Source organism: Polypterus senegalus, unplaced genomic scaffold, assembly GCF_016835505.1.
Source record: "Polypterus senegalus isolate Bchr_013 unplaced genomic scaffold, ASM1683550v1 scaffold_4982, whole genome shotgun sequence".
Classification (NCBI taxonomy): domain Eukaryota; kingdom Metazoa; phylum Chordata; class Cladistia; order Polypteriformes; family Polypteridae; genus Polypterus; species Polypterus senegalus.
Window position 1 is genome coordinate 13761 of NW_024379978.1, and position 11240 is coordinate 25000.

At 35.3% G+C, this 11240-nt stretch overlaps 1 protein-coding gene across 1 annotated transcript; it reads right to left on the minus strand.

The window, feature by feature from the left end:
* Nucleotides 1-2527: 2527 nt before the first annotated feature.
* On the minus strand, nt 2528-10316 carry LOC120520067 (heat shock 70 kDa protein 4-like). Its single transcript, XM_039742708.1, has 5 exons — nt 10160-10316; nt 8577-8684; nt 8351-8470; nt 5452-5613; nt 2528-3680 (listed from the first exon to the last, which is right to left on the minus strand). The coding sequence occupies exons 1-5, from the start codon at nt 10277-10279 to the stop codon at nt 3459-3461; spliced, it is 732 nt and encodes a 243-aa protein (XP_039598642.1). The 5' UTR covers nt 10280-10316; the 3' UTR covers nt 2528-3458.
* Between the last annotated feature and the right edge of the window lie 924 nt (nt 10317-11240).

The following is an 11240-nucleotide window of genomic DNA, read 5'->3' on the forward strand; positions in this document are numbered from 1 at the left end:
TGTTGGATAGATGTTTGAGGCTTTTTTATTACCATAGTGGGGATTTTTCGTTCATCAGCACTGGAGGTCGTCCTTGGCCTACCAGTCCTTTTGAGACGACTCTGCTCACCAGTGTGTTCTTTCTTATTAATGATATTCCTGATCATTGATTTTGGTAATCCTAAGGTTTTACTGATGTCTCTAGTGGTTTTATTCTTGCTCTGTGACCTTGTAATGACTTCTTTGACTTTCACTAGCATGGCTCTTGTCCTCATGTCACACAATGGCAAATTACTTGGTAGGTAGATAGAAGCAAGCCTAAGCATCTTATGGCTGCACTAATGAAGCAATGAAAGCCACCTGCGTAATCATAAACGCTTGTGACGTCAACTGTCCCAAACATTATGGTACCCTGAAATGAGGAGACCATGTATATAAAAAAAAAAAAAAAAAAAAAAGTGTTGTCATTTCTACATGCTGTGGCTGAAATGTATGCAAATCCCCTTAAACTAAAAGATTGCAATGTGTAAACTGTGGAGCGGAGGGGGAAATAAAAGAAAAATGTGTCTTTGTCCCAAACATTATAGAGGGCAACTGTACAAGGGGCATCACAGTAGGTCAAAACTTTACATAACTTTCAGGAGGCTGTTCACAGGGGGATTTCATTTCATAACTATAGCTCCATCATCTGTGATACTGGACTTTGTTGGGAGTGTTTTTTTGGTTTACTACTTTGTGTTTAGTGTTTTTGTTGGATTTCTCCTGTATCTGTAATAATTACTTTGTCATTCATTGCCATAAGTACGCAACTTTTTACGTTAAATACTGAAAAAAGTTACATTTAAATCTGAATATAAAGTAAGCATGAGCCAGAAACACATTCACAAATTTTTCATTTATGGGGGTCCTGTGCCCATAAACGCCACAAATCTCAATGGATAACTGTAATTATTCAATAGCTATCACTGACACTATAAGAGAGGCTATACGACTGGGCAAGATATCCAAAGAACTATCACAGTTGACAGTAACTATTTTGGGTATCACCAAGGGCAGGGCACCTCTCAGAGATTACATGGCTTTTTGGTCCTTAGCCTAAACAAGAGCTCAGGGATGCAGATATACCTGGGACCACCAGAGGGAGCTCTGAAGAAAAGGCTCTTGATAATCTAAAGTACTGGTTTTCAAACTCGGACCTGGGGTCCACATGTGGCTGCAGATTTTTGTTGTAATTAACTTCTGTTTCTAGTTGGACTCCCAGCCTAATTAAACAATGTGTTACTTCTTAAGATTCAATGCTTTGGGGTCCAGGAAAAAATGACTAAGCTTGAAACTTTATTAGAATGTACCAAACATTTATGTATATGACATGGTTATGTATAATTGTTTATTTTTAACTTGGTTTACAGGGTTTTCATTCTGCTTTTCCATGTGTACTTTATTTAATCCATTATTTACTAATGAACACATTAGCTGGTCCATCATTTTAAGAAGTTGTTGCCTATTTCCTGGTTTACCCACATGTCTATTGTTTGTTGATAATTATCATTGTTAGACTACAATTAGAGTGAGCTACACAGAAAAAGGCAAAAGAAAAAAAAAAGAACCATTTAATGCTACAGCAAAAATACAAATATTTCTAAATATCTTAATGTAAAAAAAAACAAAAAAAAAAACAGAACATGTGCTTTACAGAATGTAGAATAAGAGGGAAAAAAAAAAACAGGTAAACAAAAGTGAGATCAATTAGAAGGTAAACTGAATCGCGGATTATGAAACTGCTTGAAACAAAATGCCCCTCAAAGAGTTTGGGGCTGCATGATTCGGATTTTCCTTCATTCTGTACTTTTGTCCGATTCACTTGTTTTTTTAATATTAAATTACCCTTCTTTTTGGCTGTATGGAATTACTCTCCAAGACAGGACCTGCTGAGAAATTAATTCAATTACAGATTCTATTTTACCTAACAAACGGTTTTAAAAGTTACAATGTTTTCTCGTAACACTGAAAATATGTTTCTATTAGCACATAATTCAAAGTAATTTGTAGCATGAGGGGAGTGAAGACAAATAACAGCTAAATAACCAATTACTTTAAGAATTAACAAAATTGTATTTCATATTTATAACTTATTAAAGTGGAGTAAAAGAAAGCAGCTGCACTTGGCAAGACTGAAAATTTGATAGACAAAGCAGCAAACAAACATAAATACAACTCTTTCTCCACAATATGGTGTTCTTCACATGTGATGCTCAATATCCAAATGTCAATTCCTAGAGAGATTTTGTGCTGCCATCCGAGTCAGTTAAAGTACTGTCACAATCAGATGTGTGCTCCCTTGTGAGGAGTAGTACTTTGATCAAGATTACAATTATTTACGTGTAACAAGCCTATTTTTAAAGGGAGAAATGCTTTCTGAATGTGTTCATTTTCCTGTCCAGTATATTTCAATCTGCTATTATCTATAAGTATGAACATGTTAGTTACATTACTACAACATAAACGTTTAACAAAATACTATAAGTAACACAAAAACTTGAATACAATATCTACCGAGGAAGATTGAATTTTAATGATAATTTGCTTTTAGTGATATACAAAGCATGATTACAGTTATAGTAGCAAACTTGAAAATTCCATGAAAAAGAAAAAAAAACCTCACTTGTAACATCTCTTATCTTTCATTCAAATATTTCGTCACATTAAAGAATACAGCTAAATTTTCTACAGAAAGAGCACAATCTCATCCTGGGTGAGATGTCAAAATTTTGTGTTTGGTCTGAGAAATTGAACTAGTCTCCAAATAATGTACATTTCACATACATAAATGTACCTTCAGCACAGGTAAACAGTGGGACTTAAGCAGCGTTCTCCCTTTACCAATTTAAACAAATTGTAAATGCATTCTTTTCACCTAAAAATGCACATTTAGGGAGGAGTGGTAACCACACTGTAACTACATTAAGAGGTGGCCTATAAGAACAACATCCAGCCCCTTCGCTTCACAAACAATTTACTACCTCAGGGGAATACAGTTTGCATAAAAATGAGAATGTGCCACATAGAACCCTGAAAGGTCATGTAACTGTTTGTCCTTACTAACCCAAAAATGAAACTGAATGCACCCTACAAATATTAATAACTTTGTTTATTTACCTTTTCAATCAAGCTGAAAAGCTGAAATGACTCCAAAGCCAACAATACTGATTTGTCAGTCCAGAGTGTCTCTAATAATACATTTTCTTTAAGGAAATTACAAGATCCAACAGTTTCTGTTCCAGTTATTTAAGGTGATGAATAAGTATTTAAGATTTTCAATAACTAATCAAAAAGGCCTGATGTGGTAAAGACCATAAAAGCCAGAGAAATAACTGCAAATAACTTAAAGCCATACCACTGTGGCAGTCTATTACAAACTAGGAGACTCATCCAAACTATACCAAACAAGAAAAAGTTGCTCCACACACTGGATGATGTGCTTAGTCAATATCCATTTCGGGCAATTTGTTTTCTGTAGAGGTTTGACTTGCTTGGTCTGGTGCTTTCTCTTTTTCATTGCAGGGTGCTTCTGCTGGAGGGTTCTCTGTGCTTTCCTGGCCATTGACAGGTCCATTATGTTCAGTTTCCTTCTGTTCTTCTTTTGGCGGTTCAACTTTTGGTTTTGGTTTAGATACTACAGAATTGCAAGCGGAATAGAGTTCCTAAAAAAAAGAAATAAATTCAGTTTTTTTTTTTTTTTATATAAACAGCACGTTAATTACATACAAATTATGAGGAGCTATTAAAAATCTGAGTACAGGCCTTAATCATTCAGTTTCGCATATTAAGTAATTTAGCCAATTATCCAACAGCACACTACTTACTCAAAACAGAAGGCACAAATGCCACCAACCTGTTATTAATGCCAATTAAAACAAAAGAATGAAACATACAGTACATGAAAGACGACTGTTGCTTCTGAATTGTATTTATTCTTTGTTTTGAACAGTGTAATGCACATGGGTGGACTGAGCCACATGCTGGGATAGATGTTATTCTGAAGGGATCAATAAAATGGTTGGGTGTCCTGACCAGAATGACTGCTGCTCCCTGCCTCTAGGGAAGGATAACAAAAGAATGCTCCATGAATCCAAAGAGTTCCCTGGTGGCCTAGGTGGCAATGCTCCGATGGCTTTCCACAGAGAGGTTAATGTGAGCTGTACTCGTGGGGTACAGTTACGCTGGGTGCCCCTGGGCCACTGCTGGGGCTGCTTAGCCTGATCTGGAAGTACTCTGAAAGTATGGAAGACGTAAAAAGGACCCAGTCTGCCTCACCCAGGGAGATGGAGCTGGGAGGAGGTTCTTGCTGAGGAACAGTGGAAGGTAGGACTACATTGTGCTGGGCTGGACTGACTGAGAGAAGTCTGTTGAAGAATGACTACAAATAAAAACTGCTTTTGAACGCAGAGCTTTCTGCTTCAGTTGTGTCTGGGGTTCTGATTTGCACCCCCGTATCCAGAACACACTTTATATACCTTCACAACCCTTATATACATGCAAAGAGTAACTATTATGATATTTTATGACCTGCAACACCAAATTCATGAATGTATTATTAATTCTGGAGCTTTAAGTATATAAACAAAGGGTTAACAAAAAATGCTACATTTAAAAAAAGCTAAGATAAATATACCTTCTTCCATATCAGCATATAGTCTGTAGTGGCTTCTTACACAGGTTACACTGCTACAAACTTGATTTGTTTGAGGGTGTGCAAACTGCATTAGGACTTAGTCTTTTGTTCAGCTGACATTTTGTATTGCAGATGGAAGGTGGTATGGGATAATTTCACAAGACGAGTTGACTTGGGGCCTTGTGAGCTCCCACACTTGGATTTGCATTGGGGTAAATTAGTAGAAAAGAAAAAAAAGTAGTTTTCTCTGGGCCCTTGGGAACTATTATACTTGTGAAAAAGTATTCAATGTTTGTGTCCATTAGTTTGGCATCATTCACAATGTTAATGCTTTTGTCCCACAAGGGAATAAAACATGATAATTTAGCATTATATGATTACCCATCATTTACAGTATCATGGCATGCATTAAAATACTCAAATATTGTTCACATATGGTAGTCTAGTAAAGCTTCAGTTTATCAATGGTCTAATTTTGCACTCACAACACTGCTCAAAAATTAAGCATAAACCAACGTGGAAATTCTTCGACAACATATTATTGCTTTACACACAAATATGATTTTTTTTTTTTTTTACAGAAGACCTTTGGAAAAATTCAATGGTAACAGAGTCAGCCTTTGAGCATATTTTTATGCTGGCATACTGTATAAACTGCATTCTACAACAATGAGTAAGGGAAGCCTGAAAAGTGGCTATAAAGCAATAAGCAACTCCAAATAAAATATTCTAGTAATTCTGCACTCTTACAAACCAACACTCACATAATTGGACATAAATTAAAAATTAATTCAACTAACCTTTGTTTTAGCTTGGATTTCTTTTACTTTGATTACTGGGTCAACCGTCAAACTTGAATTATTTTGCTGGTTCATTTTAGAGTTCATCCATTCCATTGCCTCCATCACAAACCTTTCAACTTTATCCATTTCAGCTGCGTCCAAATGCAAGTACTGTTCATCCTAAAATTGATATGCAAAGGAAATTAGACTAAAAAACAAACTTGTAAGAGGTGAATCTAAATCTTACAAGCAGCAGCTAGAAAATGTATGCATGAAATAACTAATGTAATTTGTTTTAAAAATTGAGGCATTTTAAATTTGTTTAAATATTTTACAACAACTCACATTAAAGAAATAACAGTAATAATACAATGTAAATCCACGTATGAGTAGGTAAATGTTTTAAATAGCAATTTACATCATTAAGTTAAAAATCAAGTCCAAAAAGTCTTGTAGTCACGGAAATTGAATTTCAGAGACATCAGATCTCAAACCAACTGATTTAAATGGTGCATCGTTTTGTGTACTAGCTGGGCTAACTGTCTAAGATGGGTTAAAATCTAAGTAATCAACATACACCTAAGCTTCAATGTCTGCAGTGCACCATCTACTGGAATACATTTTGTAATGCACATGTAAGAATATAATGGAATTGCATTTGTCATTCCAATAGACTGAGCATCACAAACATTTGTAATAATAAAATACATTACTACAAAAGTTTGGATATGCTATCTGTTGGAATGACAGATACAGAAACTGGACATAAACACAAACACTTGTCCCTATATTAAGAAAGAGTTTTATTACTTGGGGAGAAAGTCAGCACACGTGACCAGCGATAGATATGATGGTGAGTTCCACACATCTCTCAGATGTATAAAAGTGGAATGTACACATTATGAATTAATTCTCTCAAGGTAAATTTGAGACTGTAAATCAATAAGTGTAAGGAGTTTTGAACTTTACAAAAAATTTACACAGCACAGTTTCAGAGATCTCAATGAAAACTGAACCTTCCAAACAATTTCTTTATACAAGTGTACCAGATTTCAGCATAGTCAGTCCAATGGAAGCCAAACTGACAAGAGACAATGACAGTAAGTAATATACTGTATATCTTATATAAACAAGGCTTGAAATTAATTTCTGAAATGGGAGGGGTGACCCCCCCTCTTAAATTTTAAACAAAGTGGGGATAATGAAGGTGTGTTGGGGAGGGGTTCAAAAACTCAATTTAATATTTCAGGCATTTTTTTTTTTTTTTATTAAAAATGTCACAACAAAGAAAGTAACTTTTCCAAAGGTATTACAAAACAAGTGTGCTTTTATTCAAGAATAAAACTGAATTAAAAAAAAAAAAAATTAAAGTGACCAGCGTTTTGTGTGCCTGCTTATCACTTCAGCAATATCTTTTACAGGTAACAAAATAAAAATTATACCAGATGTTATGTTTGTACTATATAATAGTAATAATAATTGCAGCTCACTACTGAAAAAGTTAAATGCAGGGAGGTCCTGGGATTGAACCAGGAACCTTTTGATTACAAGACAACAATTCTTACCTTTGCACCAGCCAAGATGTGTCTGTTTTGTGTTAATTGATGTTTGGACTTTGGTTTTTACACACTGACAGCAACATTCAAATTCAATAATTTCTTTTTCTTCTGAAAAATCTTAAATAAAAGTGCACTTGTTTCGTTACACTTTTTGTGAAAGTGTTTATTTGATATTTGGACCTCTCTCTTCACACATTATACGCTTCACATCTGCATTTTGTCATTATTAGTACAATATGAAAAAAGTTTGTTTTAGTTATGATTTCTGGCCTCACATTTCCTGTAATCCTACATTTACATAGATTATTGTAGACATGGAACACACATATATATTCCAAATAACTATCTATTATTTACCCAATACAACTCCAAACCCCTAACTCCCAGATAAAGAGACTTTAGCCCTGAGAATTTTGCGTCTGACTTGACTTCAGCTGCTTCGGTGGGAGATGGGATAGCAGGCTGTTTGTTGCTTGTGCCGATTGACACATTTGCAAAACAAAGATGCTGATCAGGAGGTGCAAGAGAATTTAAGATGGCCTGGCATTACGGATATTTGCGTAGGCTTCAGGATTCTAGTGTCAAGTGGCTCACTAATAATGGTATGAAGGCAATCGATTACTGGACACTGTAGTTTATCATTTTCCATCTTTAGCACAGATTTTCCATAGTTTCCAAGATCAACATTACTTTTTCCTTTAAAATTCAGTCTAACACACTTCTAAACCTGTGAATTCCTGAAAACTGACGTACAGTACAGAAAACACAGCACTTGACCCAGGTTCATTGACAGAGAAAATGTACTTTCACACAAACATTAGTCAAACAAATGATGCCTTATGCATCATGGTACTAATATCCTTATAAGTGATCAACTGCATGATGCAATTGGTTTTACCCATCTGAGGAACTTGTTTCTTGGAATGCCATCATACAGTTTATAGCCCTGCCTCTCTGCAAGGGGACAGCTCTAATCAAGATGCCTTTGATTTCATTTAAATTTCAAGAAGTCAAAAACAAACCTGAATCCCTTTTAAAATTAAGTTTCACCTATGTTTTGAAATAGTCCATGGAACGTTTCTATAAGTTCAAGAATAGAGTATAATTTTAAAGAACTCTTAGTTTTATTTGGTCTGAGCTTGTTATGTTAAAATACATAAATAAACGTAAATTTAATTAGAGAAAAAAAAAAAACCAGACACAAATCAAGCATGATGCCATAACAGTAGTGTCATGCATCTTTGAAAGATGGAAACTACTAGAAAAGTGGCCTGTGGCTTGGACTTAAAAGAACAAGTTAACATCACTATATAATGACCCTATAGTATCTGCAACAAATTGACGAAACAAGAACATACCTTGTTTTTGAAACTGTCAACCACTTTCAAATACTGTTGAATGTGTTTTCCTAGATCATCAAAAGCCTTTGGTCTTTCTTCAGCTTCATGATATCTTTCTAAGATTGGTTGCCCAAGTGTCTGATTTAAAAAAAAGATATATATTTTAAATAAAAATGTTTACAACAAAGCTTTCAACAGCCCTTCCAAATTAATGCTATAAAATAACACTTTTAGATATTCTTACCTTTAGTTCAGCTAACTTGTCAAGGTAAACTTGCTTAGGTTGATCCTCTCCATCCTCATACAACCAGTTCTCAGTGTCTTCCAATTTTAAGGTAAGAGAGTCTCGGTCCTAACAAAAATTAGATATATAAACTTTATTCAGTTTATTCTTAAACTGCTCATTTCCATTAATACATTTAACATATTATTCACTAATACAAAAACATCCATCTATTTTCAAACACATAGTCTGGGGCTGAAGATAGAGAGTGTCTATGCTGGCAACACCAGGTACTAATTGGAATCCAACTGGGTATACACTTGACCAGTACACTCCCACACATGCCAATACCAACTTTTAATAAATGAATTTAGGGCTAGCACTTAACCAAACATGCAGATCTTTGGGATGTGGGAAGAAATCTTAGATACATATGTAACTTTAGCAAAGACAGTGCCTGGGGGAAGTCAAGGCCTGGATTGTGCAGGTGAGAATCATCAGCGCTAACTGTCAGAAGTGTGGCATAGTGGAAAATGCCCAGACTCCAAGTTACAAAAAAGCCTGATCAGTTCCTGCCTTGGACCTCCTCTGTATCCCTAACCTGCTTGTGCACCAGCAGTACATAAATAAACAAATAAGAACTTATTACCTTTGGATGTGGTCCATTCAGTACAGAAAGACACTACATAAGCATTGCTCATTTGTTGTTCGTTAATCACAGTATTAAGCTGCCTTCTTTGAAATTCCACTGTTAATTCCAAAAACCTTGTGCATTTTTACAGCACACAATTAATACCATCCAGAACAGTCAAATGCTGCAATGCAAAACAGTTGTCTCCAAATATTTCTTCAATTCCATGGCTACAACAGTTTTGGCTATCACCACTAAGGCCATTTGTACTTTCAAAACATCGGGATGTCAGCTATAGTCATGCTCACTCTATAAGGCAACCAGGACCATTGTCAACTTTTTCCACAATAAAATGCAATAATCCAGTAAAACTTAGTCACTTGCTTTTTAACTGCTTTTTTTTTTTTTTTAACCAATTACTGATTTCATGTTATTTGAACAGAAAATTCAGTTACCTTTAAAAAGATTTTACCCTAAGATCCAGATGCCTTATGTTCTATATAAAAAATGTTACCTTTGGCATTTTTATAATTAAACTACAGGCCACAGGTGTTATATGCTTATTTTTTATTAAAAAATAAGCCTATGTAATTTCATGTCCATAATAAAAAAATCCTTAAAATACATCCTTGCATCCTTGAACTAATAAAATGTGTACAAAATATGTATCCATAATGCACATGGTATAAAAGAAAATAAAATCCTTTTTATAATTATTTTTCTGCAATGTACCTATCTGAAACAAGGCTTAATTTAAAAAAAAAAAAAAAAACCTATATCCATCTGTCTACCTATTCTCTCACACAGTTACTTCAACACTGGTTAAATGTAAATGCATATATGCTTGTAAGTTTTACTCATTAATAGCACTCCAAACTGTATTTTTAAAGGGGGGGGGGGGATAAAGGCACTTAAATCACAATAAACTGTTAATTTCGATAAAATCAAATTAAACAAAAAGGATCAGGTATACCTCATCACAAACAAATTTCTCCAGAAGTCCACTTAGCTTATCCCTCATGTCATAAACATACTCCTCCACACTGTTCTTGGCATCATTCCGCTCCTTCTCCAATTTGTCTTGCATTATCATTTTGCCCTACAAAATAAACTTTTCTTAAAATTGCAAACATGTTTTTTATGCTCTAGATATGCAGGAACATCAGAAAGAGAGAACAGGTTAATAGGTATAATCACTGTTGTAAAAAAATGATCGACATACACAGTAACAAGAAGTTTAAACTGCAAGCAGCAATTGAAAATAAGTTAAGAACCACCCCAACTGACGCACACTACAGCAAAATCCCAAAAAATCACATCCAGAAGGATATTCAAATATTGCAGATTACCAAAGTCGTATTCTTATAGCAATGCAGACAAGACTGATGATGAAGGCAGGGAGGATTATGGAATTTACTATGTAAAAGGGACTTCAATTGGTACTTTATACTAATGATATTTCGCTTCCTGGGTCCTCCCTGCGTGGAGTTTGTATGTTCTCCCAGTGTCTGCGTGGCTTTCCTCCGGTTGCCTCCCATAGTTCAAAGACATGCAGGTTAAGTGCATTGGTGATCCTAAATTGTCCCTAGTGTGTGCCCCCTGTGGTGTGCTGGCGCCCTGCCCGGGATTTGTTCCTGCCTTGCGCCCTGTGTTGGCCGAGATTGGCTCCAGCAGACCCCCGTGACCCTGTGTTGGGATATAGTGGGTTGGATAACTGATGGATGGATGGATGATGACTGACTGACTGACTGACATTTCATTGGGCAGAGCAACACAACCAATTTTTTATCATGTTCACAATTTAAACCAGCATTATTTTAACACAAAAACAGTCATCAGTTTAAATAGATTTCTTTGCATCTACTAAAAATCAGCAGTTTTCCTATGGGTGAATCCATCGTCAGTATGACTTATGAGCAGGGCAATAGGGAAGGTTAAAAACAACAAATTAAAAAAAAAAAAAAAAAAAGTCCAATAGAAAAAGTTCATGCGTTTTCCTATAGTTGAGGCATTCAGAGCAATCTTCCTTCAAGCACAAATGGTATTCACCTTTG